Raw genomic sequence first — 27,919 nt, 5'->3', positions numbered from 1 at the left:
TAAAATCAGATACTTCCCTCCATTTAGGCCCACCCGTTTGTCAGGCCAACAGTGACAGGGGTCCTCATCATAAATGATAGATATTTTCCTCTCCATCCCCCTCACCAAGGTCCAGCCCAAGGTTCACGTGTCCTAGTGTGTTGCGACGCAGGATCTCCCAGCCCCGGTGGCTGCTGCTGCTGTGAGACGTGGTCCGGGACAGGGACGGGGTTGGGGGGTGCAGAGAGGCTCTGGCTAGGGTCTCACGTTCGGTCACAGAAACAGAAGGCTGCTTCTCAGAAAGCTGTTCTTGTCCATTCTCCTTGTCTGAGCCCCTGAAAGCTTCCACATAGCGAAGCACTCGCAAAGGATTTTGATCATGGTGGTTCTCGACTCTGAGGAGGGCAAAGGAGGAGGGACTCGGTTGAGGTGAAGGGAAAAGGGCCATGAAGAGAGGTGGGAAGAGCAACTGTAGGAAACAGGACCAAAGGACAAGGCAAGGAAAGGTCCAGAGTCCTAGGATCAAATGAAGGGAAGAGCAGTGGAATGGAGGGCAAAGTGGGATAGAGACCAACGAGGTAAGCAATCAGGATTTGGAGGTAATGGGGCGTGTATGTGTGTGTGTGTGTGTGTGTGTGTGTGTGTGTGTGTGTTTATGATGTGATCGTGAATATGAAATTAAAAATAGAGACAGAGAGAGCAAGAGAGAGAGAAGCCAGGTCAGGAGCTGAAGGTAGAGTATGAAGAAGGTTAGCTTCAGGGCAATAACATACTAGAAATGAGGGTCAGCTAGGAACAAGACTAGAACAAGTTGGGTAGCCCGTGCCCACATGTGAGCATGGACACGTGTATAACCTCACACACATCACTACCCTGATGTACTCCAGCCTGGCATCAGCTATCAGCCATCTTGTCACCCTTCTCGTCGGCTCCACCCCCCCTCCCCTAAACAGGCCAATGCAGTCTCACTTTATAGAGTGATGATGTCACCTTTGGGTCCAGCTGGGGATCTCGGGGATGGAAAGATGTGTGATAAATGTGGAATTGGTCATCCTACTCCCATGGCCCCACGCTTGTTAGTAGTTTACACATATGCACAGTCACAGTCACTCACCGCAGGAACCAGCGGTCCCCCAGCCCATACTGGCACCCGCAGATCCCAGAGCGAGGCCACAGGAAGCGAGGCAGCTTCCGCTCCAGCATCACCGTGGTGGCCACCACCTGGGAGGAGTGAGGTAGAGGAAACTCAGGAAGAGTGGTGAGGTCTCAGGGAACACTAGAAGCCACCGACATAGTCAACAAAGAGGAATCTCTCAGACGGGGACACCAGAGATTGGGGAGATGATAGCCATTGGGCCATGCCCTAGCTTGTGCCAGGCCTCATGCTACCTGCTTTAATCATCATTCATCATAAAAGGAGAGAGGATATTTTATGAGTGTTTTGAATAAAACTGTGACCCCTACATTACTATTCACATTCACAGAAAATGAGTCCGTCCAAACTAATCTCATTTTCTTTTTCATAGGAAAGCCAGAGACTAGTTATCTTGATTTAGATAAAATGATTAAATAGAATCTCTATGATTGTGAGATGAAATGACACTGTTAGTGTTCAGGGAATTTGCAGCAAGTTAAATACTCATACCCTCCAAAGAAAAAGAGTGGGTTAGTGACTGCAAACTTGGCAAGGAACATTCTGGTGGCAGGTCAGATGTTCTGTCCTTTGCCCAGCCCTCATTAATTACTTAAATGAAACATAGAAGACAAGCTTATCAAATATGACTGTGACACAAAACTGGGAGGGATATGTAATGATGTGAGGTGACAGAAGCAATATAAAAACGATCTCGCCAGACTGGAATGCTGGTCAAATACCAATAACGTTAAATTAAAGAGAACCAAATATAAAGTACTACATTTATGTTTAAGAACAAAGTATCTGTGTAAGTACAGGAAATGGTAAAGGGGCTTTGCAAATTAAGTTGCATAACGAAGCTGCAGGGGTTCTAGCTGATCATAACCTTCATAAGGGCCAGATGTCTATTTGTTTAAAGACCCGGCTCTTTTTTTTTTTTTTAAGCTTCTTTCTTTCTTCTTTCTTTCTTTCTTTCTTTCTTTCTTTCTTTCTTTCTTTCTTTCTTTCTTTCTTTCCTTCTTTCTCTCTGTAGTGGAAGAGGGGTGGAGATGGAGGGGAGAGAGAGAATCCCAAACAGCTTTTGCACCCTCAGTGCAGAACCTGATGTGGGGCTCGAACCCACAAACCATGAGATCTCAACCTGAGACAAAGCCAAGAGTTGGATGCTTAAGTGACTGAGCCACCCAGGTGCCCTAAGACCTGGCTCAATTTGAGGTGCTATTTCTACTATAGTGTCCAAGCAAGGAAAGGCATGCCCCCTCTTTATATTGCATTCCTTCAATCCTATTCAGAACACTCTACTTTTGAAAGGACCATGATCTCTTAGGCATGAACAAGTGCAGAAAGTTTGGTTAGTTGAAGAAACTAGCAATACTTAAAGTAGCCCAATTTCTCATGTTGTATTTTTCTACTTGATTTCTTAGTTGGACCAAGTTCCCTCCAACATCAGGACTTTTTTTTAATGTTTATTTATTTTGAGAGAGAGAGAGAAAGAGAGCACATTAGCAGGAGAGGGACAGAGAGAGAGGAGAGAGAGAGAATCCTAAGCAGGCTTTGCACTGTCAGTGCAGAGCCCAGTACAGGGCTTGAATCCACAAACCGTGAGATCATGACCTGAGCTGAAATCAAGAGTCCAACACTTAACTGACTGAGCCACCCAGGTGCCCCTAACCTCAGGACTTTTAATCACTTGTTCTCTTTCTTTATAAAGAAGCTCTCTTTCTTTATCTTGAAAAGGACATTTGTGTGTCCTGTTGTACCATCAGTAGGCCCCCCACCTTTTTCCGGTAATAGACCCCTTTTGCTTAGAGCATTGTCCCTTTACCACTGTGTCCATCATTTAAGGTAGATGGGACTACACCCTGACTGATTAGCTGATTCTCCCCTAAACACCACCACCACCATCACCACTCTCCAGTCCTTACCTTAACCTCAAATTCAAGGATGCACCTATAGCTCAAACCTGTTGCAGTGAGATGGAACTTAGACTTGGTTCTTGGGGGGGGTGATTTCTGAGGGGTTACATATTGCACACTATCAGGAGGCACACAGAATACAACAGAGATGGGGCCCTTGGAACTGTGCAATGCAGTACACCTGCTCATTCCTTTGGGAATTTGGAGCTTCTAAAAGACATCTCACCCATGTGATGGGACAGACTGACTTAGGAGAGCAGACTGGAAAGGTGAGCATAACAGAGAAATTGATGTAATGTGTGAGATGGAAATACAGACTCCGGCCAGATATGCTAAAGCTAGTTTAGTTCTTTAAACTTCCCAGTTGTGAGGACCAACATATCCTCCTTCCAATGCCATTTTTTTCCTTCCTTCCTTCCTTCCTTCCTTCCTTCCTTCCTTCCTTCCTTCCTTCCTTCCTTCCTTCCTTCCTCCTTCTCCCCCCACCCCTCTCCGTATATTTGAGTTTGGTTCTCTGTCCCTATAGCCAACAGTCCTGACTGATACAAATCCTAACCTCCATCCCTTTCTGTCATTCTCCTTAACTGGATAATTCTTACCCATGTTTAGGAGCTCATCTTAAATGTCACTCCATCAGGAAAGCATTTCCTAACTTTGCAATCAGACTCCTCTGTTGTCTCTTGTTCTTAGCATCTTCTACTTCTCTGTTATACTTTCACTACTGTAGTTGTACAGGCTTCCATGAAGTCCTTTGTTTAATGGCAGTCTTCCCAACCAGACTGTGGGCTCCATGAGACACAGATGGCATCTGTTGTGTTCATGCTGCTGTCCCCAGTTCCTAGACATTTCCCAACACATAACAGGCTCTACATAATTATTGTTAAGGGAATGGGAAGTCTGAGGGGATAAATGATAGCTGCATTCATTCAAATGTTTGAATGGTGTTCATACAGAAGAGTGTGTTCTGTGTATATGAGAAGAAAAGACTGGGGCCAAAGAGTGGAATTGTAGAAATATAGGCTTTAGCTCAATACAATATGGACATTTCTAATAACAAAAATTTCTGAAATATGAAAAAGCTCTCTTCTTCCCCAACCACTACCCAAATCCATATGATAATAAGGTCCTAAATCAGCATTAAAGATATTAAATGACCCTTTGACCAATGAATAATTAATCACTGAATAGGAACTCAACTAGAGAACCACTAAAGGTACTTCCAATCCTAAAATTGTATTATCTTCACTGATAAAAAGAAAAAATCGTAGAGAAACAGGGGAAAGCAAATAGAAGATAAGATTAAAAATGAAAATTTAAAACTAGAATATATAGCTAGTGCCTGGCTTGCTTAGTTAGTAAAGTACCCATGCTGGGTGTAGAGATTACTTAAAAATAAAAAATGTTTAAAAAATAGATAAAATTTAAAAAATTAAAATAAACCACTAGAATATATAAGCCAAGACAGTCTCTAGTTCTCACTGGACTTGAGGTTGACTGTTAGATCCACTTTTCCCCTGTGATCAACACCTCAGCTCTTGGGTGTTGAATCTACCCCTCCTGTACTATTTTACCCTCTTTTGTCTCCTCCTCGATCCAAATGTAACTTTGTTGAGGTGACAACCCCACAGGATTATTCTGTGACTCTCCTAAGAGTCATATACCATAACATTTTCCACTTAGATTTTTCTCTCCATTCTCTTTCCCTTAGTAAGACTAACACTAATAAACTCACCTGGGCCCTCCAGAGCTCATCCCGCTCATGGGCCACCCGCCAGTGTGTATCACCCATCATGGCGATGAATAGGTTGAGCATGAGCAGCGTGGCAATGATGGTGAAGGCAAAGTAGACAATGCCAAACATGAAGGGTAAGTTCACTTCGTAGTTGGCAGGCCCATCAATGACGGTGAGGAAAAGCTCAAAGGTGCTGAACAGTGCCATGGGATAGTCATAGAAGTGCCCCAGATTGGATGGGTCCTCTGTCTGGAAAATGACATAAAACGCTGCTCCGCCCAGGAAGTGGGCATGGAGATGGGGAAATAGGGAAGTATCACAATAAGCATGGGCCTGGTCATATCTCCATACATTTACACACTTGCAGATACACATACACGCCCATACATGTACATTTGTGACTGTATTCATATAAGTCACATTTTACATCTGGCTAACCTTAGGATGTCTTATGACCAAGTTCATCACTCTGGACAATAGTAATACCCAGCCATTTAGCAAAATGTGTACTTGAAGTATGTGTGTGTATTATATATATAATAGCTATACACAAAATAAGTCACCTAACTGCTTTTCACATTTTAGAAAATCAAATATTTAAAAGATAATTTGTACATAAGAGACTCAACTACAGAGAACAAACAGAGGGTTGTTGGAGGGGCTGTGGGAGGGGGGATGGGCTAAATGGGTAACAGGCTTTAAGGAATCTACTCCTGGAGTCATTGTTGCACTATATTCTAACTAACTTGGATGTAACTTTAAAAATTAATTAATTGATTAATTAAAAATAAATAAAGAAAAGATAATTTGTTACAAGGATGCATGGAATTTCCAACAATTTTAAAGAACTGACCATATGAACTGGCCAAAAGAAAAACACCTTTTAAAAATTTCTAAGTGGCCCCTGGATAACCGTCCATCACTCTAAGATTCCATAGATGAGCTTGGACTGTCATGGAAAAGATTTCCCTGCTCAGTGTGTAGCCTACTGGATAATATTGGGCATCCTGGAACATTAGTACAGCATTAAAACCTTCAAAATACTTCTCTCTGTATGGGAAACTGAAATATAAACAAAATGATCTCAAGAATGGAAATAAGGTTGTCGTAGGGGCGCCTGGGTGGCTCAGTCGGTTAAGCGTCTGACTTTGGGTCAAGTCATGATCTCACAGTTAGTGGGTTCCAGCCCTGTGTCCGGCTCTGTGCTGACAACTAGCTCAGAGCCTGCAGCCTGTTTCAGATCCTGTGTCTCCCTCTCTCTCTGACCCTTCACTGTTCATGCTATATCTCTCTCTCTCTCAGAAATATATAAAACATAAAAAATTTTTTAAAAAGAATGAAAATAGGGTCTATGACAAAACATCAATTTTCTACTTACTGACAGGAAAGGCAAGTGCAACAACCAAGAAGAGATGGTTTAAGAGATCCTGGGTATAGGACATCTACAGAAAACTACTCTGTCATTATGACTTATACTATATGCTGTATAACATCCATGTACTATACACCACATGTGCTTAGTTTAACTATATGCACACATGTTGTGAGCAGTAATTCATGATGTGTGCAGATGGGGTAGAGGGTGGGAAGAAAGAATACATAAGGAACACTTCCAAATAGGCAAAACTACCACAGTTTTACCTTTTCATAGCTGAGATCTTGGGGGTTTTTTTTTTGTTTTTTTTTTTTTGGTCTACTGTTGGGTGGGAATTCCTGTTAAATGGGAATTCCTAGGAAAAGAATAGTGCCTGTTGTTCTAAAAGGCCATTTTTAGAGTTGAGAGGTCTTCAGATACTGCCTAGGGCATGCCCTTGTCTTACGGATATTTGGTGGCAGACATAGAAGACTAGACTTGAGTTGCCATATCTCACCGCTCTTCCTTTCTCTCAGTGCCTTTCCGTAGGAACTTTCTCCTACTTTTGCACTGCCTTCACCCTACCTCTGTCCCTGGCTGTTATTTTCTGGCTGTGTTCCTCTCTCTACCTCGACATTCCATGTGTGCCTTGGGCTGCGACTAAGTCCCTTCTCCCTCTTTCCCCAATCTCTCTTTATACCTCTTTTTCTTCCGTTTTCCTCTCTCATCCTCAAACTCTCCAAAGTCATTTTCTGTATCTCCTTGCTGAATTCTTTCTTTTTCTCCCAACTTCAAATGCACATAGGAAAAAAAGACGTTACGTGTTATTGAATTCTCTGTTTCTTCTTTTGAAGTGTAGACACAGAAGAGTTAAATATAGCACTAACTCTGTTTGTCCACATAGTTTTCTAAGCTCCACAACTGGCCAATCTTTCCTGTTTAATGTCCCTGTCTCTCTAAAGTCCTTTATCTATCTCTTTTTAAAAATCTTGTGGGCTGTTAGTCAACATAATGTTATTGGCCCATAAATTCAGAGCACATGGTTTACCTCCCAGGTCAACTTAAGTGACCTTGATCCTACGAATATGAGTGTGCTTTTTGACTCAATATCCACCGGGGGAAAAAAGCAAAAGAGAGTGTAAATGAAAACTGAGAGCAAGAGTGAGTGAACTTTCTGGAGAATTGGATCCCATGACCTAGTAGTGGAGGGAATAGTGCTCTTACCTGAGGCAAATCCCAGAATAACCACAGCCATCAGCCAGCAGAAACGCATTAGGTCTCCAAAAATCATCTACAGGAAAGGGAAGGAGATGGAGGGTTTAATGACCCTTCTTCACCTGCTTCTCTGCAGCTATCTTGCTAAACTGGAGGCCCCCTTGCTCCACCTCCTCCCTCTGTCTGGAAAGATCCTATTGCTGATGCCAGAGGAAGCTTTGGGGAAGGCACTGACCTTCTGAATCATGATGGTGAAGGGACCAAGCATCTGGAATCCTCGAGCGAAGTACATAACACTGCACCAACCCAGCACCAGGGCAATGGACATGGGCACCATCTCCCCGTTCATGTTGGAGAGACGCATCACCATGGTCACCAGCACCATGCAGGCATAGGTGATGCTTGGGAGAGGGGGCAAGGAACAAGGAATGAGAGAGGAAATATTCTAGGTCCTCTCTAGCATGGTAATGAGTTGGGTGGTACCTACTGAGGCTTAGTCCTTATACCCAAAACACACATATGAGCCCACTGAACAAAAATCCCTAGAAATGAGAGTCAACTGAAGTCTAGGTCCCAAAGAGTGAATGGGAGACATGGAACAATTCTGGTGAGGAAAGACATGGAACTGAAAGGAAGAGACACTCACATGATGACATGGAACGGTCCCCCGAGGATAGTCTGTCCAAAATAGCGAGAAGCACCAACTCTGAAGATGTCTGGGATCTGGAAAGAGGCCAGTAAAACAAAAAGACAATGTGGACTGCAGTTCAGTCTGGGGCCCCAGGAGGATGGCCTCAGCATGGACCTTGGTTGTACTTCACCTCCAGGAGCAGGATGATCACAGCCCCCGTGATGGTCACCAGCTCCCCCACCAGACGGATTTTATCCTGCTGGGTCACATAGGCCTCCTGTGGGAGTAAATTCAGGGTAAGAAGTATTTTTTGATGGATTAAGAATCCAGTCTTTGGGGGCAAGTGGTTTAAAGCAACTAAAGTCCAATCTGGATGGAGAAAAGTTCCCCTTACCACCGCCATTACCTTCCTCCCCTGCACTGTATTTGTCAATTGTGCTTAACTTTGTGACCAGGCCATTAGTCTATGTATTTAAGGCTTAATATACATTCTAAATAACTGGACCCACCCCCCTAGAAAATCCCTGTAATATATATTGTGAGCGGTAATTTATGATGTGTGTACCAAGAGACGTGCATTTCAGAGCATCAAGTTAAGAAGGCTAAACCAACAGGAAGAGGTATTAGTGGCTTGGGATGGTTTCAGCTACGCTGAAAGTCCAACTTTTCCAATCTCATGTGGTCTTTGGAAGGTAGACTAGACTATAAATACATCACAGAATTCAGATTCCAAAATGGACCCAGAACTTACCAGTTTTGGTAGTTCTAAAAAATGGAGGCTCTAATGTTTATATCTTAGTGTTATTGTGGATATTAAATTAGATGATGTATCTGGATGTACTTTATAAGCCATAAACCACTATAGATATATATATTCATTGTGATCTTGTTATGATGTGGCAATATAGAAAAGGTCAGAAAAAAAGGGTTAGAGACACTGAATGGACTTTAGTTTTGAGGAAGGGTTGCCACCTTATCCTGAGCAGTAGGTATAGAAGGTATAGCCCTAAGGTCAAGATAAAACAAGACCATCCTTCTTCTGGGTATGTTATTTCACAGTAAAGGGCTTACAACATTACACATATGCTGTGAAAGAATGCTGCAATAATGATCTTCAGCTTTTGGGGGGTTATGAGTCCATTGGAGAATATCATTAAGACTGTGGACCCTGTTGCCAGAAAACGATGTTTCATATATATGTAATCCCCCCGTGAAATTGTACCAGTAATTTCAACACATTCAAGTACACTTCAAAATTTTAGGAACTCTCTTCTCTAAAGTCACCTCTCTGAGTAATGCACCCAAGAAAGGAGTTGAGAGTCCCTGAGGCCAGTGGAAAAGTTGATGATCTAAGCTAGGAAGGATGTGATCCCTCATTAGGCATAAGGAATGCTAATCATCTATGCTCTGCTTTTAAACTGGAACCTCTGAGCTTCTCTCAGCAGGCTACTTGGAGTGCATATTCTCTGGTCCAGTGAGAAACATAGTTTTGAAATAGGAAGAGATGCTATGTATTAGGAGGTGATCTACGATATAAAGAAGGTACCCACCAGGAGTCCCATGGATGCTCAGAAAGTGACAGCTCAGAAGAAGACAAAGATATAGCTTTATGGAAGAGTAGAACCAGACTTACCAATAAAGGGTGAAAATGTTTCAGGTAAATCATATGGGACCAGGAGAGACCAAAAAAGAGCTGATGTCTATGTGCTTGGTGAGCAACGTGATCTAACAAACTGTGGCTAGACTTCCGTTACTTTGTTTTTGCTGTTGCTGTTATTGTTTAGAGAATTGATGTTCTCTTGACAATCCGGTCAATTTTATTTTATCATCTAATGGGAAGTTTCCCTATTGCCTTGCCTGCAAGGAGGCTCTGAGTTTGAATCTTGTTTTGTTTTGTTTTGTTTTGTTTTGTTTTGTTTTGTTTAAATCCTCAGCTCTAACTGAATCTCCCCTCCTCTGTCCTGAAATTCACTTCATGGGCCTCATTCGTTTTCTTTATCTTAATGTTCCTGTAGTATCTCTCTTTAATTATAAAACATTCCAACCTCTTTTGTGAATCAGGTAGCGGGTAGTAGGATTAATAATAAGTATATTAAATACAGAAACAAAATAACATTAAATATAGAAATAAAATAACTGCATCTGTGCCATATATGTGTTTGTACAGAAACTTTGAATTCTTTTTTAAACTTTGAACCTTGGTTGAGTATGTCTGGAGAACTGCCACCAACCCCTCTTTCCTTGGCTCAACCATGTAAAAGAACTGTCCATCAATGGATGAGTGGATTAAGAAGATACGGTGGACATAGATACAATAAAATATCATTCAGCCACAAGAAAGAAGGAAGTGCTTCCATATGTGACAACATGGGTGGACCTTGAGGGCATTATGTTAAGTAAAATAAGCCCAACAGAGAAGACAGACACTGCATAGTACCACTTATATGTGGAATCTTAAAAAAAAAATAAAGTCAAAATCCTAGAAACAGATTGTAGAAAAGTGGTTGCCAGGGATGGTGGGGTAAAAGAAATAGGGAGAAGTTGGTAAAAAGGCACAAACTCTCAGCTATAACCTAAATAGTCTCCAAGAATCTAATGTAAAACTTAACTGTAGTTAATTACACTGCATTCTATAATTGAAATTTGCTTAGAGAATAGAACTTAATTGTTCTCACCAAAAGCAAAGAAAAAAGATAAATATGTGCAGTGATGAGTGTGTTAATGAACTAGATGGTGGAAATCCTTTCATGGTGTATATGTATTCCAAATCTCTGCAATGTACACTTTAGAGAATGAACTAGATGGTGTATACGTATTCCAAATCACCTCAATGTACACTTTATGGACCTTGCAACTTTCTTTATCAATTATACATCAATAAAGACAAAAACATAAAGGAACTATTGGGTTTTTAAAAAACTTTGTTTTTCTTTTGATTTGAAAGGAATTCTGGTGTTTCACACCAATGTGCTTAATGTTGATTCTTGGTTTGCAATAGATACTCTTTTGTTTGTAAAATCTTTCAGTGGTTTAAAAATGGACAGGACCAGGGCACCTGGGTGGCTCAGTGGTTAAGCATCCAATTCTTGATTTTTGTTCAGGTCATGATCCCATGATTTGTGAGATCAGGCTCTGTGCTGATAGTGCAGAGCCTGCTTGGGTTTCTCTCTTTCCCTCCCTCTGCCTCTCCCTTGCTCTCAAAATAAATAAAAAAACATTTAAAAACTCGAGAAGAACATTGAATTTTGATAAATGACTTATTGGTGTCTTTGAACTTATAATAAGAATTCCTCCTTAATTAACTACCTTTGTGAATTGAGTCTTCCCTTGAATTTTGAGAACTTTATTCTCTGGAGATTGTATTCAAGATTTTCTCTGTTGAAACGCTGATCCACAGCTTTTGGGATTTGTGGTCTTTATGAAAGGATTTTGGAATCAAGGTCATGTTTGACAAAGTAGAAGAGACACTCATTCTCAAGGTCCTGTTCATTCAGTCTCTCAATTCTTTCTCAAAGGCTCCCCTCCTCAATTCACAGCACTATTCCCTTAATGCAAACCCATGTCATCTGTCATCTGGTTTATCATGAAACCATGTCCCCTCATTCGACCCACTAGTCACCGTGTTTCTGGATTGGTCTTTCTAAAATGCAAATGGCATCACATGGCTGAGCTGCTCACTCCCTTTCCTAGCTCCCTGAAGCCTTCAGAATAGAAATAAAGGGGAGATTGGAGTGGAGGGAACTCTCTGGATATTTACCATAGCAGATATTCCATATATTCCAACAATAATTCGTATTCCAGTAATGCATAGATTTAATTAATGAATAAAGATGAAAGTGTACTACTCAGTAGCATGGAGATAACAACAGGAATGAAAAACTTGAAGAAGTAAAACCTGGGTTGCCTCCAGGGAATAAGACTTTGGATCTGGAGAGGCAGGCCCCCACACGACTACTCTTCATTATACCTGCCATGTGGTTTTTAAGTCATGTGCATGTATTCTTTTAATTCTTTTGATCAGATGAAACTAAAAAAACAGTAAGACCCAGACTAGCAAACGTGGAGTGCAGAAGTCTTGCTGGTTGGCTTTTCCTCTGCGTTCCCATATTCTGTGTGAAGCTCCAGCCATTTTGAACTATTGGGTTCTCAGTTGTTAAGTCAGGCCTTCACATGGACTATGCCTTTTCCTTAGAATGTCTTCCTCCATCAGTTTACTGGCTCACATTTACTTAAGCCTTAAGACCCAGGTCACAGCATTCCTCCTGGACCTCCTTTCCTGGCCCTCCACACCCCACTCAGGGACTCTCCCGTAGGCACATGGCACCACTCTGCTTACAGACCTCACCCAGTACACTGAAATCTTTTCATAAAGACCACAAATGCCTCACTAGTGATCTCAGAGTTCCCTGAGAGCAGGGATGTCCTACTCCTTTTTACCCACAATGCACAGTGTAGTGGATGCTCCATTGATTTGAAAGGAGGAAGGAGGGAAAAGAAAAGATAAGCAGGCAGGTGCAAGCTGAGCATGATGGGAAAGTTGCAGAAGGGAGATAAAGACAGAATCGGGAAGTGGGACTGGGAAGCCCATCTGGAGGCAAATGGGGAAAAGGTCACAATGAATTTGGCCTTTTCAGGATTTCCGTATTTGTAGCTCAAGGTCACCTAAGCAGGCCTGGCTAATAACGCACTAAGAAAATTCTCCACCCGACTCTAAAAATAAATGTCTTTTAATAATGACTGGAATTCTTTACATCATCATATGGCTTGGAATTTTCAGAGTTGTCAACAGCCAAATCCCCTGAGGAGGCTGGTCATTCATACTTCACTGTGAGCCTAATGGCCTTGCTCTCATTTACCAGCTGGCTGAGCTCATTGCCTTGAAGGGAATGCCCAGAGCAGGTGGGCATAGCAGAGTCAAAGTTACCTGAACCACTTACGAGACAGGCAGGGAGCCTGTGGGAAGTAGGAATACAGCAGAAAAGGTGGTCAAATGCCAGTCCCAGACCTTCTTTACCACCCCAAGACTCCAGCTTGCAAAGGAATGAAGTGCCCATAAAGAGTCCTGCTGGATCACAATGAGGAGTTACTGGGACTCCTAGCCAGGGTGCCCCTCACACTTTGTGTCCCTTGTCTTGACAGGCACAGATTAAGTGCAGCCAGACACAGGTGAGTATGGGTAGCCCTCAAAGCCTGGGGACATGATTTCTCACACAACAGGGTAGCTAAGAAAGAACACTGGTGTCCAGCACATCACTCTGGAGAGAGAAACGACCTCAACTGGTATTAAAGTGAAGTTCTGAAATAAAGCTGACCAAAATCCAAATCCCAGTGATGCCCTTACTAGCTGAGTGTCTTTGCCAAAGCACTTAACCTCTCTGGCCTCAGATTCATGGTCTTTAAAATGGTGACGTTTTTCTTTAATTATTAGGATAAAATATGGATTAAATAATCTAATGCTTTGTCATCCAAAATGTGGTTCATAGAATTACAACAGCAGCAACCTCCCTACCCCCATAGCTAGTTAGGAATCTCAGGTCTCACTGGAGCTTTATTGTCAGAATCTGCGGAGAGTGAGAAGGGTTCATTTTTATTTTTTATTTTATTTATTTTAATATTATTTATTTTTGAGAGATAGAGAAAGAGAGAGAGAGAAGAGCAGGGAGGGACAGAGAGAGGAGACAGAGAATCCCAAGCAGGTTCCATGCCATCAGCACAAAGCCCAAGGCAGAGCTCGAACTCATGATCTGCGAGATTAGGACTGGAGGTGAAATAAAAAGTCTCAGGCTTAACTGACTGAGCCACCTAGGTGCCTCTTTATTTTTTATTTTAGAGAGAAAGAGAGCATGCATGCAAGCAGGAGAGAGGGGCAGAGGGTGAGAGAGTAAGAGTCTTAAGCAGGCTCCATGGTCAGCATGGAGTCTGACACGGGGCTCCGTCCCATGACCCTGGGATAATGATCTGAGCCAAATCAAGAGTTGGACGCTCAACTGACTGAGCCGCCCAGGCACCTCCCAGAATCTGCATTTTAACCAGCTCCCCCAAGCACTGGTAAATGCATGTAAAGTGCATAAACCAAGCACTCAGGTGCTGTTTTAACCTACCAGGCTCCCTACTTCTCACCTCTTTTCCTCTTTAATTTGCTATGCTTGTCTCATGGTAAGTTGGTTAGGATCCCTGAACAAAGTTGTATAGAGCTGGAAGTCAGTTGGGTATTTCAAATAGCTGTGGTGCTTTGGGTTGTTTAGAGCTTGTGAGGAATAATGACATGTAGACAAACCAATCCCACTAACCATGACAGGTAGAGGGCAATTTTTTTTTTTTGGCACAAAGCAAATATTTAATAAATAATTTCTGAATAATTCAATTTGTTCGCTATTTCCTTAGTTACTCTTAGAGAAGTGTTATTTTCTATTCTTCTTTTTAAGAATTTTAATTCCAGTTTAGTTAATATACAGTGTTAAATTAGTTGTGAGTATACAATATGGTGATTCAACAATTCTATACATCACCCAGGGCTCATGAAGATAAAGGAACTCTTATTCTCCCTTCACCAATTTCACGCATCCCCTCTGATAACTATCTGTTTGTCCTCTGTAGTTAAGAGTGGGGTTTGGGGGGTGGGGGGTCTGTCTCTCTCTTTTTCTTTTGTTTTGTTTCTTAAATTCCACCTTTGAGTGACATCATACGGTATTTGTCTTCCTCTGGCTTATTTCACTTGGCATGATACTCTCTAGCTCCATCCACGTCGTTGCAAATGGCAAGATTTCATTCTTGTAAATGAATGGAAACTTGTGAGTCATTCCTGCCACAGTCTTCTCACTTCTTCCCTGCACCAAATCCATTGTGCAGTAGTGATGCCAACCCCCCAGCACATTCCTAGGCCAACCCACCATTATCTCTTGCTTGTTGAACTATAACAGCCTCTTTACTAGTCTCCCCACATCTACCTGGGCCCCCTCAAATCTGTTCTCCATCCTACAGAGACATTTATCTAAACCAAAAGTCCTGTCAAGTCCCTCCCCTATTTGAAATCCTTCTAAGGGGTGCCTGGGTGGCTCAGTAGGTTGGGTGACTGACTTCAGCTCAGGTCATGATCTCATGGTCTGTGCATTCAAGCTCCATGTCGGGCTCTGTGCTGATAGCTCAGAGCCTGGAGCCTGCTTCAGATTCTGTGTCTCCCTCCCTCACTTCTCCTCCCCCCAACCCTTGTGTTCTCTTTGTCTATCAAAAATAAATAAACATTGAATTTTTTTTTAATCCTTCTGAGCTTCCCATTACCTTTGGGATAGAGGGTAAAATCTTCAATATGGCCTACAAGGCACTTCATGATTTGAGAAGGATCTGCATGGACAATCTCACCTGGAGGCCTCCACCTCAGCTCCTGTGTTCTAGCTCTTTTCAGTCCCTGGATGCTGGCAAAGTTCTTCCTGCCTCAGGGCTTTTGTGTGTCCATTCTTTCTGCCTAGGACTAACTTTTCACCTCTAACTGGTATCCAGCTCTCTCAGCTTAGGTATCTTCCTCAGGGGAACATTCTCTGGCTTTTCAGCATGCACAGGCCCTGTTACAAGCTCTCTTAGCATGCTGTCCTTTTCCTTATCATAGGAAAAAACTAATGTCAATTGTAACAATGATGGATTATAATGAAATATCTATTCCTTTAATTAATGTAAACCAGCCTGTAGATTGCAAAAGGGCAGAGAGATAATGTGTATTTTGCTCAGATTATGTTGAATTTCAAATACCTACAATAGTGTCTCAGTTCTATAAGCAGAGGAGAGATGGAGGAAATCTTCAGGAGACAAAAAGGAAATTCAATGAGAGAGCAATGCCTTTTTGCTGAACAGCACATCAGGAATCTGAAGGACCAGAGTGATTGACTTAAGACTGGAAAGTTAGAGATGAATAGATGTCTGAAATGGAAGCCAGTAGTTCTCAGCCCTGGCTGGATATTAGAATCACTCAAAGAGCTCTTAAAAATACCATCGGCAGACATTCAGATTTATTAGGTGTGGTGTAGCTTAAGAACCAATATTTTCACCAGTTTCCCATCTTGATTAAAATTCATTGATCTAGGAAGAGGTAGGATCTGTACAGGGTCAAATATTTACTTGGTTTCAAAATTAGGACTAAAACCCAAGTCACCTGACTCCCACACTTTGATCTTTCTGCTCCCCTGGAAACCCAAGAGAACTAGTACTGGAATGCATGTCCTTCTACATAAACCAAGTAGACGCTGAATGGAGGTAGGAAATCAATTCAGTTAATTAATAGAGTGCTTAGGAAACTCTGGAAAAGCAAAGCTTACATGGCTGAACAACGAGGCATCTTAGAGTGAAGTAACCCCCTCTCTCCAAAATGGACAGAGACACACTAACTCCATCCTCGTGTATGTCTGCTTTTGTGTAGTTTGTGTTGTTGCATATAAATCAATGAGTTTTTCCTTTCATCTCAACCATCCTGAGATGGTGATGCTGAGCTGCTGTCATGGAGCACAGTGACTTCTCTGGATCCCACGAGATCCACAGAGGAAATTCTTCTGTGACCGAGAGCCCTGTGCAACCAATTTATTAGTATAATTGGATATTAAAGTATTCATTTGTCTAAGATAAATCTCCATGGGCCAACTAACATGTCAACAACTGCATTAAGCAAGTGAAGGGGTGTCTGTCTGGATGGCTCAGTCAGTTAACCACAACCTTGGCTCAGGTCATGATCTCATGGTCTGTGAGTTTGAGCCCCACCATCAGGCTCTATGCTGACAGTGTGAAGCCTGCTTGGGATTTTCTGTCTCCCTCTCTCTCTGCTTCTCCTTCAACTCACATGTTCTCTCTCTCAAAATAAATAAATAAGCATTTTTTAAAAATCCCTCCTGGGATTCTCTCTCTCTCCCTCTCTCCCTGCCCCTCCCCCACTCATGCTACCATGCTCTTTCTCTCTCAAAATAAATAAATAAACTTAAAAAAATCAAATCAAGACACTGCTCGTGCTTTTTCATTGCTCTAAGACTCTAACGTAATATAGCGTAGGAAAAATAAAGAGAATTTCTTATTATTTAACAAGCTCGCTATGTCAAGAAAGCAGGATCTTTCAGATCATGGTAATCAGTTGAGAAGCCCCTGATATTATTCAGATTGACTTACTCACTGAATAAGAGGAACTCAGGACAAGGCTCAGGGGTAACACCAAAAAATAGAGAACTTCCATTGGTGGTCTTCACTACCTGATCATCTAAAAGAGCATTCTTAACCCCTTAGCCCCTCTCGCCAACCAAGAAAAGAATATTTGAAAGCCAAGAGTCTTCTATTTGGGTTCCACTGTCTAAGTGAAAGACAAAACGGTAAAAGTCGTACCAGGGAAGAAAGGAGGGAAAGAGGCAAGAAAAGAGAAGGATGGGGCGGTACCCTTAGCTAAAAAGATGCTTCACCTAGTCCTGAGGCAAGGGGAGGGGATCTTCTAAATATAGACTATCTGGGTCAAAAAACATGTTAGTCCTGTCCTAAAGAGAAAGGGGCACATAGGGAGCAGGCTTAGAGTATTCAATTGCTCAGGATCCCCCAACTCTCAGGCCAGACCTTTATCTACAATCTAAATCCAGAAAATCCCCAGGTAAGCTTGAGACAAGGGAGACTGGGCAAACAACGCATCTGAGAAATGGGGCCTGGAATGTTGGAGAATCCCAGCCACCCTCAGCTCATTCATGTGCATGCATTTTCCCCATTTCCAGTTTCTCGCCCACCCCACTTAGGCATCTTCTCAATGTCCTTACTCCCCCCCAAAGTGGGTTCCACACCAGGGCCAACCTTTGTGCCCAGTTTGAGGCTTATGGAATATAACCTCCCCCCAGCACACTGGTGCCCGCCATAACAGGGCAGCCCCTCCACACTCAGGATTGTCCTCTCTAGGCAGCAAACCCTCCTTTGTCAGAGACTGGCTCTGGTTACATGAGCGTGCTGAATATATACTGAGAGGCCGTTACAGGAGCAAGCGAGACGAAGTGTCGTGACTGACTTTGTGGTTTAGTGAGGTTCTGCCCTGTTGTTTCTCTGCACATTCCACTCTCTCTGGTCTAACTTGACTCGGAGTTTTTGTTCCTAGACTAGGCAAGCAGCTTATGTTCTCTTTCTGACCCAAACTACCCCTCCTCCCAGCCTAGGCTGCACCATACCTGTGGCTGGCCCATCCTCCATGGAACATAAATCTCCAATCACCTAGCTCTTACTCATCTGGCAAAATTCTTCTTTGTCTTTGCTTTCTGCGCACATACCTGCACCCACCTTTGGCTATTTCAAGTCACTGAGACAAAAATTGTGGTTAGCCATGAATCATAAACCAACCCCAAGTAGCCATGCTCGTTGACCGTAGATGCTCAGGGGCTCCCATTAGAGCTGACAGACGCCGTCACCCCCAAGGGAGAGTTTGCTCCCGTCACCAGCAGACTCTTACGGCTACTCTACACCTCTGCCCAGCCATCCTTACCACCGTGGGTCTCTGAACAATACTACAGAACGGCAACCCCACAGGCATAAAAGGAACCTCAGAACCTGCTACTTAATCTGGGCACCTTGTGCAGGGGACCTGACAGGTGGTCTGACAGCTGACACAGGATTGCCTATGAGATCACATTGACAGTACACAGAAGAGAGTGCAGGCCAGGAAGGATGTCTGTGTTGCCCTAACAGACTAGAAATGGACTCAGAAATGTACTTGGAGCATGATTTTCCTCCTTTTCAAACAATAGGGTTTGCAAATTATAAGGAAGTTCACAAATGTACAGTGTTTGCAATACCAAGTATTCTTTCAGGGTTAGTGAGAAAAACCATAGCTCCCTGGATAAGTATGTTTTTACTCATTAAGCCCCTTCTCATGCCAAATTTGTGTCTGAGTGATCAGAAGCCTGCTGCTGGAGCCCAGGGAGTAGCGCCTTTCCTGGGTAGGTATCCCTCTGGTGTCTAGCACCAGCACCCCGCGACCCTGCTCCCCTTCCACCCCCTTCTGGGAAGAGTCACCTGTAGCAGTTTCTGCTGGAGCACTGTGTTGTCCCGGGGATCTGTGCGGTTGCCCATGCGGAACTTGAGGGGGCGGTAGATGCAGCAGGTGGTGAAGCAGATCATATAGAGCAAGTACAAGGCACCTAGAATGTGGAAGTACCGCTGTCCGTATCTCTTCCACTTGAGGCTCACCAGCTCTTTCACTGGGGTCTGGTCCAGGATCTGGCGAGCCTGCCATGGAAGGAGAGCACAAGCTGGGGGGCGGGGGGTGACCGACAGGGTGAGGAGTGCTGGTTTTCCCACCAGGTCCCAGAGGGCAGGGCAATAACAGCATCATCACCATACAGTCTGTTACAGAAGTAAACCCAAGGCACCAGAACCCCAATGAGGCTTTGAGGGATGAGCAGTAGTTAGTAGAAAAGAGGAGTTAAAGATCGGTCCATGAGTAGCAGCAAGTGCCAAGGCAAGGAGGTGAGAAAGGAGGTGATCTGCAAATGAGGTGTGTCTGGGGATGTGAGAGGACCCATGGGAAGTGGTGGGCAGGAGTTGTAAGGGGTGATGTAGGTAAGAGGTAGACCATCAGGTATTAGGAGCACAGTAGGGAGTTTGAATTATCTTTCCAAATGCAATAGGGAGCACTGAGGGGTCCAAGCAAGGAAGTGGGCTTATTTTCTCTGCAAGTCTTATGCACTAGAGAGGAGCAGTAGAGGCACAGAAAGTTGAATGAGGCAATCATCTAAGCCCCCATGGTGGGCTGGGGTCTGACGGAAGTAACACAGTGAGGGGTTAAGCACAAAGGATAGTGGAGGATGGAGGGGATGAGGCATCTGAGAAAGTGAGAAAAGGCGAAAGTCAAAGCATAGCTGGAGGAATGAACCATTAGCAAACAGAATATCTCTTCTGCTGAACCCAGAGGGAAGGAGAGATGGTGAGTAGTTTCTGATATGTTTGGCAGTTCAGGACAGGAAGTAGAAGGAGCCCGATTTTTGAGGAGAGCCTCAATTTTTGCCATGATGTAAGAGTCTGGGCTTCAGTGGAACTAAGGGGGGAAGGCTGTGAGGTATGTAAAAAGGGCTAGGAATTTGGAAGGAGGGGAAAAGTAGCTGACCAAAACAAGAATAAAACCTGGAAGAGAACGCTGAGAGCTCGCTGAAACTGGAGATCAAGAATTAATGTTGCCATAATTCACACAGCAGGACTGGCATTCTAATTCCTAAGAAATCCTGAGGGAAGTTTATCTGCTTCCAGGAATATTCTCTGAGCAAGACCACACAAACTGACTTTTCAAGTTCTCTTCTTTCTGTGGGTATTAACAATTTCTGAATTTTATGGCCTTAGAAGGGCTCTCAGGACATTGTCAGGTTGCAGACAAACAATAGAAATTCCCTCTTGCTACTATTTTGGAGGTTCACGAGGACCTGAAGCATTTTCTCCTCACTCCTAGAGTCTTCAACAGATTTTCCCTTCCCACCTGCCACTCAGTTCAGAACTATCAGAATGGCACACTTGTTTCCCCCTCTCTGGAGAGTTCTCCGCCCCTCATCTTCCTGGAGATTCCAGCTCCCCCTTGAAGACCCAGCTCAAGCCCTTCCTCTGTGACATCTTCCCTGGCCCAACCAGGATAAGTCACTTGACCTCAGCTTTGCTGCCACTGGGCATGGTGCAGACCCTTCTCGTAGCAGACATTGTACTCCATTGTAGTTATTGAGGACAGGGACTGGACTGTGAGGAAGCGACAAGACCTGGGACTTATTTATTTCTGTACCCTCAGTTCCTTGTACAGCAGCTGGGACTCAGAAGGCCCTCAATGTGCTGAATGAATGAATGAATGAATGAATGAATGATAGGAAGTGACTGCCATTTGGAGAGATCCTCAGCTAAAAGGATAGTATGAGAAAGGTAAGCTGAAAAGGCTAGAGCTGGGTAGAGGGAGCATACAGTCAGATTGGACTTTTCTCCCAAAGGCCCCGCAGTTGGGTTCTCACCTCCAACTGTTATAAGGTGGGGGAAGTGTCTGGATCCTGGGATCTAAGCAAATGGACAAGCTTTGCTCAGACAGCCCCTGGTCCTCTGTGGCACCCATACCTCTCGCTTCTTGGAGGAAATCACGAGCTCTAGAAAGGACACATCCTCCCCCCAGGAGTCAATCTCGGTGAGGTCGTAGAGAGTGGAGGTCAGCGGCCCGTAGGTCCACTGGATGTGCTTCCGCTTCTGCATCAGGTGCTGGAACATCTGTGAGGAACGGCGGGCAGTCAGAGGGTCAGTGTGAGAAGCTGGCTGGGGGTCTACACCGCTTAAGAAGGCTGTGGCCCACTCCTTGGGACTAACGGACGGTTCGTTGCGTGAGCCTCCTTTTTTCTGGTTATCCTTCTTTCCCACGGACCCTATAAAGATCTGAACGAGGAAGACAAGTAAAGGGAACAGAGCTCCGGGGTCCCAGAGCTGATGCTCTGAAGTGACATTCTCAAAGCCTCCGAGTCAGGAGTCCCTGAGGCTGAGCAGGCTCCCAACCCTCTGGGCAGTTGGGGAGGAAGGGTCTTTGGACGGACGCCACGGGGCCGGGGGAGTGCCCCTCACCACGTTGTTGCCCTCCACTCCGGCCAGCTTGAAGGGGGTGAGACCCTGGTGATTGGGCACGAGGTCCAGGGACTGCAGGTGCTCCCTGCGCCCATCGTAGGACAGCAGCAGGTTGTACATCTGGCAGGCAAAGGTCTTGTTGGGCTGCAGGATGAGGATGTGCAGCACGGTGTTTCCTGGGGGAGGACGCGGGCGTCACGGAGCCATTGGGCTAAAGTCCCCGCTGTTCCCCTGCCCACCCTGGGGTGGGCCTGCGGGCTGTCCCGGCCCCTGCCCTCACAGCCCCCCAGCACCCCGGCTCTTACCCAGGGAGTCCTGGGCCCGGATGTCGGCTCCATGCTCAATGAGCAGCCTCACGATCTCCTCACTGCCCACGCACGCAGCGAAGGACAAAGGGTGCTCCCCTGTGGACACAGAGGGCTCCGTGGCATGAGTGCTCAATGGGCTCGGGGGGGTGGGCAGTGTTCCCGAGTGATTGCCTCCTTCCATCCACATCTCAGCTCTGGGCCTGGGGACACTTGTCAGCAGAAGCAGAGGCAGGGACGGAGTATGTGTCACGGGGAGACTTGGCTCTGGCCTTTAGTCCTAGAAGGCCTGACCCCTTCCACTTTTCCAGGGCTGGAGCCCTCCTCCACCCACCCTCCCTTTGCTCTTGCCCACCTCCCCATCCCCCTTCCTCCCAGCCCTGGCCCTGCTCTCACCAAAGTAGATGAGGTTGCGGGGGCTGCGGCGGAAAGCTGTGCCTGTAGCTCTGGCAGAGACGCTGGCCCCGTGGGCAAGGAGGGCTCTCACCAAGTTCACGTTCTGGTTCACGATGGCTATGTGCAGTGCGGTCTGACCTGGCCCAGAGAGAGCCTCAGTCATGGGGTCTATTCCCAATTCCTTCAAGGACACAACATCTCATTGGCAGGCAGGAGGTCTCTGACAAGTCCTGGCAAAGATTTCTGCCCTTGACTCAGTGCAGTGGCCTGGGACTCATGCCAATTAATCTCACAGGCTGTCCACCTCCCTGTCCCCATCTCTTGACTAGTGTGGGTAGAGTGTATATGGAATCTCTGTAATGTTGCCATAAGAGAAAGAAACAGAGTTTTGTCCTTCAGGGAACATGAAAGGAGTTGAAAGGAAATAGTGAATGGCTAAATAAAGTCACATATGCTTACAATTCCAGACTTCAAGCTGTATTATAAAGCTGTAATCATCAAGACAGTATGGTATTGGCACAAGAACAGACACATATATCAGTGGAACAGAACAGAGAACCCAGAAATAGAACCACAAATGTATGGCCAACTAATCTTTGATGAAGCAGGAAAGAATATCCAATGGACAAAAGATAATCTCTTCAGCAAACAGTGCTGGGAAAACTGGACAGCAACATGCAGAAGAATGAACCTGGACCACTTTCTACACCATACACAAAAATGAACTCAAAATGGTTGAAAGACCTAAATGTAAGACAGAAAGCCATCAAAATCCTACAGGAGAAAACAGGTGACACTCGCTTTGACCTCAGCTTCAGCAACTTACTTGACATGTGTCCAGAAGCAAGGGAAACAAAAGCAAATATGAACTATTGGGACCTCATCAAGATAAAAAGCTTCTGCACAGCCAAGGAAACAATCAGCAACTGACAGAATGGGAGAAACTATTTGCAAATGACATATCAGATAAGGGGTTAGTATCCAAAATCTATAATGAACTTATCAAACTCAACACCCAAAAAAACAAATAATCCAGTGAAGAAACAGGCAAAAGACATGAAGAGACACTATTCCAAAGAAGACATCCAGGTGGCCAACAGACACATGAAAAAATGCTCAACATCTCTCATCAGCAAGGAAATACAAATCAAAACCACAATGAGATACCACCTCACACCAGTCAGAATGGCTAACATTAACAACTTAGGCAACAACAGATGTTGGCAAGGATGTAGAAAAAGAGAAACCCTTTTTTAAAAATGTTTATTTGTTTTTGAGAGACAGAGCAGTAGTGGGGGAGGGACAGAGAGAGAGGGAAACACAGAATCTGAAGCAGACTCTTGGCTCTGAGCTGTCAGCACAGATCCCCAGCATGGGGCTGGAACTCACAAGCTGGAAGATCATGACCTGAGCCGAAGTTGGACACTTAACCAACTGAGCCACCCAGCCCCCCCAAATAGGAACTGTTTTGCACTGCTGGTGGGAATGCAAACTGGTTGCAACCACTCTGGACAAAAGCATAGATGTTCTTCAAAAAATTAAAAATAGAACTATCCTTTGATCCAGCAATTGCACTACTAGGTATTTATCCAAAGGATACAGAAGCACTGATTCGAAGAGGCACATGCACCTTGATGTTTATAGCAACACTATCAACAATAACCAAATGTCCAAATGTCCATTGACTGATGAATGGATAAAGAAAATGTGGTGTATATATATATACATGTATATATATATACATATATATATACATATATATACATGTATATATATGTATATATATATACAATAGAATATTACTTGGTGATCAAAAAGAATGAAATCTTGCCATTTGTAACAACATGGATGGAACTAGAGTGTATTATGCTAAGCAAAATAAGAGAAAAACAAATATCACATGACTTCACTCATATGTAGAATTTAAGATACAAAACATGAGGGAAGGGAAGCAAAATTAATATAAAAACAGAGAGGGAGACAAACCATAAGAGACTCAAATACAGAGAACAAACTGAGGCTTGCTGGTGGGGTGTTGGGTGGGAGGGGGTGGGCTAAGTGGGGGATGGGCATGAAGGAGGAATGAACACTTGTTGAAATGACCACTGGGTGTTATACGTTAGTGATGAATCACTAAATTCTATTCCTGAAATTATTATTACACTACATGTTAACTAACGTGGATTTAAATTACAAAGGAAGAAAAAAAGGAAAGGAAAGGAAAAGGAAAAGGACAGCTGCGTTTGGAGCCCTCTATCAAGAGATGAATCTCAAAGAAAAAAAGAAGAAGAAGAAAAATAAAGTCATGGATGCTAAAGGCCAAGACTGGGACTCCTGGATGCCTTCTAAGTCCAGGGCAACCTTCTTGAACCCTCTAGCACCTCTTCCCAGGTCACCCTTCGGAGGCCCATTTTAAGAGGTGACATCAGGCTTTCCCATACCTGTCTCCACCTTGAATTGCTGTGTGGGATCCTCACCTACAAATGGCTCACACAAGGTGGGCTCCTTGACCAGCTCCGGGACAGCCTCTATCATCACCATGGCGGCCTCGAGATTGTCGTAGAGGGCCGCTATGTGCAGCGCGGTCTCCCCCAAGGCTCCTGGACGGGAGTAAGACAGGGTGTCAAACACTCAGAGCATCCTGAGGAAGGGGCTCCAGCTCGAGGTACTCTACCCCACCCCTCACAGAAATCATCAGTGTCCTAGGGCGAGGCAGTGGCCTCCGGTGGCCTGGCTCCATCACACTCAACCCACCTCTCTGTCGGAAGTCACAGTTTCGGTCCAGCAGAAGTTTCTTCAAGGCACACAGGTCATTTTTCTTGGCTGCCTGAAGCAATGGAGACTCTTGGATCCTGGGAGAAGATGAACGTGAGTCCAGTAGAGACAGAATCACTGAGAGGCCAAGGGCAGAGAGAGGACCAGGGACCTTCTCTGCACAGAACAGATAAGAGTCACACAAAGTGTGCAGTGACACATTGCAAAGAGTTGTTAACTGGACTCTAGCTGAGGGCCAGACTGGGGGAGAGCTTCCCCTGTGGTTGCATCATTGCCAGCTCTGCCCAAGGTGGGGGTGGGGGGCTGGGGGTGGGGGCTCAAGGCTCAGGTGGGCAGGAGACTCTGTGGGGGGCAGAAGGGATCCATGCTGCTGAGTGGGTGGCCCCGGTGACCCTAACAGGAGACCATCAGCCCTGGCTGAATCCACCTAAGCTGAGTAAATGTCTTCACCCGTGCTCCCAGGCCGGCTGAACCGGCTCTCCTGAGGCAAAGGGAGTCAGAGACCAGAGGGGCAGAGAGACAGAGAGGGGCCAGCTGTTGGAACTTGAGAGATTTACAAGCTGCCAAAACTCTAAATATCCTTCCCGCTACTCAGAGTCAGACCCCCCGCTGTGGCAGTGGGGAGAGGGAGGGTTCTGGAGTGGGGGGTACAGAGGATGGATTCCTTCTGTGTTTTACCCCATTCGTAACTGAGGAGGAGCATAGCCTTGGGCTTCTCCGGGAACCGAGTCGCTAGGAGCTGAAGCAGCCCTGTGGAGGTATCCATCCTAAGGTACCTCTTGTCGGTTAATCTTTGTTTCTCCCCTGCCTGGATGAACTGAACAAGAGATAAAGCTGAACCACTCCTGCTGCTGGGCAGGCACAAATCGGCTCCCAAGGTGAATACAAGGCACGGGAGGGTCATGGGGGGGGGGGGGGGGGGGGGGGGTGAAAGGCAAACACACTGACCAGTGCTTCCTGTGATGTCCCCAGGCCCCCAGATCCTCTGCTCCAATCGCCCTGTGAGCCAGGGGGAAGAATGTTTTTACTTAAAGAAGAAGCTTTTTATCTTAAGATGGAGCTCGGGTCTGCCCATTAGAAAAGTCCTCTCTGTTCATAGCAGCACTCTCAACCATAGCCAAAANTGTGAGCCTAAGTGTCCATCAACAGACGAATGGATCAAGAAGATGTGGTTTATCTATACCATGGAATACTACGTGGCAATGAGAAACAATGAAATCTGGCCATGTGTAGCAACATGGATGGCCCTTGAGGGTGTTATGCTGAGCGAAATAAGTCAGGCAGAGAAGGACAAATATCATATGTTTGCACGTATAGGAGGATTAGGAGGAACTTAACTGAGGACCATGGGGGAGAAGAAAGGGGGAAATGGTGGGAGAAAGGGGGAGAGGCAAACCATGAGAGACTCTATTCTGAATGCTGAGAAACAAACTGAGGACTGATGGATGTGGGGGGGGAGGGGCATGGAGGAGGGCACTTGTGGGGATGAGCACTGGGTGTTATATGGAAACCAATTTGACAATGAACTATTTGTAAAAAAAAAAAAAAAAAAAAAAAAAAGGAAAGAAAAGTCCTCTCTGGAGGGTCCAGCACAGTAAGGGCCAGCCCCCTCCCCACCTCGCCTAGACCCTCGGGGTGAATAGGCCCAGCTCAGGGTCCCCAGGGCTAGGATTCACCCCCTGTGCTGGACGCACCGCCCTCTGCAGAGGGGAGATCCAGAACCCAGCTCTCTCTCCCAGACTGTCCTAGCCTCACCCTGAAGTTTGGAGGGAGATGGGGAGGCCAAAGGTTCCCTCACAGAGCCTGGGGTGGGGGCTGGTGAGCAAGGAGAGAGCCTTTTCCAAATGAGGGCTCAGACCACAGCCACAGCCAGCTGTACCATCTGTGAGGCCCGGTGCAAGAGGAAAATGCAGGGCTCCCTGTTCAAAAATTAAGAATTCCAAGTTGACCACAGCAGCGCATTAAGCCAAGGGCAGGGGTTTTCTGTAGCATGGCATCCCGTGCCGCCTTAGAGGCCACCTGCCCGTGGAGCCCCCCTGGCTGGACCCCAGACCTGCTGCCGTCTGCTCACACCATCCCCAGGCAGCCCTCGGATAGGTGACAAGTTCCCCAGATGCTCCGAGGCAGAGGCCCACCTGCAGGCTAGGCCCCTGCCCCGGCCACTTTTCAGTGCAATATACCAGCCCCTGCAGGCACCCCCAGGGCGGGCACAGGCCTATTCAGTCTACATATCCTCCGGACCCAGCATTCCGCTGTGCAAAGTAGATGCTCGATAAAAGGTAGATACGCTGAGTTTCCCTTATCAGCTGGCCACCCCCAGAAGTTATACAGAACAGAGCTCTCCTCCCCCTTTTTACACAATCAGTTTTCATTCATACTAACGGGAATGCCCCGCTCTTTCTCCAGGCGACGTGTCTTCAAAAACCACCAGGGTCTCTTGCCTTCCCCAGCACTTTGCTCCCCACCAGCTTTCACCTGCCTAGCCTCCCCCTCCTCCAATCTGCTTTCTTCTATCTTTCTTCTGTCCCCCACCCCCCTCCTCCACCATCCAGGCAGGTTAGAGCTGGAGTGTCGTTTTGTCCCTGGCTTCGAATCTACGCCCAGTCTCCTCGGGCCCACTCAGAGGCAGCGGGGGGTTGTAAGGAGCGGGCCGGGTACACCCAACCGCCTGGCTGAATGCTGGGCTGCTCCAAACAGAGACACAGGGAGACACGGGGGAGTGGATTGGTGGGCTGGGGGATTGGGGGGGGGGGGCGGGGGGAATGTGGCATGACCAGGGCAGCCTACCTCTTCTGCTGCAGCATGTGAGCCTCATCCAGATGCTGATCCCAGTCCTGCTCTCTGAGCAGCCAGGAGGCCAGAAGTTTCTGGAGTTGGACCCAGGGCCCTTCTGCCTGAGGTGGAGGAGCCCCCAT

The 27,919-nt window shown here is 45.4% G+C and overlaps 1 protein-coding gene across 1 annotated transcript; it reads right to left on the bottom strand.

Moving 5' to 3' along the window:
• TRPV5 (transient receptor potential cation channel subfamily V member 5) lies at positions 1 to 27,919 on the bottom strand. Its single transcript, XM_039243049.1, has 15 exons — positions 27,792 to 27,919; positions 24,984 to 25,081; positions 24,707 to 24,829; positions 22,230 to 22,367; positions 21,834 to 21,932; positions 21,529 to 21,704; positions 21,037 to 21,183; positions 18,970 to 19,182; positions 8,153 to 8,239; positions 7,978 to 8,054; positions 7,567 to 7,732; positions 7,341 to 7,407; positions 4,763 to 5,031; positions 1,094 to 1,200; positions 1 to 374 (listed from the first exon to the last, which is right to left on the bottom strand). The coding sequence occupies exons 1-15, from the start codon at positions 27,917 to 27,919 to the stop codon at positions 68 to 70; spliced, it is 2,202 nt and encodes a 733-aa protein (XP_039098980.1). The 3' UTR covers positions 1 to 67.

Source organism: Hyaena hyaena, unplaced genomic scaffold (genome assembly GCF_003009895.1).
Source record: "Hyaena hyaena isolate Hyena2069 unplaced genomic scaffold, ASM300989v1 scaffold_220, whole genome shotgun sequence".
Lineage (NCBI taxonomy): Eukaryota > Metazoa > Chordata > Mammalia > Carnivora > Hyaenidae > Hyaena > Hyaena hyaena.
This window is presented reverse-complemented; position numbering and strand designations above follow the sequence as displayed.

What these genes read in the sequence shown, in the direction of transcription:
- TRPV5 (XM_039243049.1), bottom strand. Translation starts at nt 27,919, where the DNA reads ATGGGGGCTCCTCCACCTCAGGCAGAAGGGCCCTGGGTCCAACTCCAG. An exon ending in GGACCGTTCCATGTCATCAT is followed by an intron (nt 7,733 to 7,977) that starts GTGAGTGTCTCT and finishes CCCTCTCCCAAG; the next exon opens with CATCACCTATGCCTGCATGG. An exon ending in TCACCATCATGATTCAGAAG is followed by an intron (nt 7,408 to 7,566) that starts GTCAGTGCCTTC and finishes CCTTTCCTGTAG; the next exon opens with ATGATTTTTGGAGACCTAAT.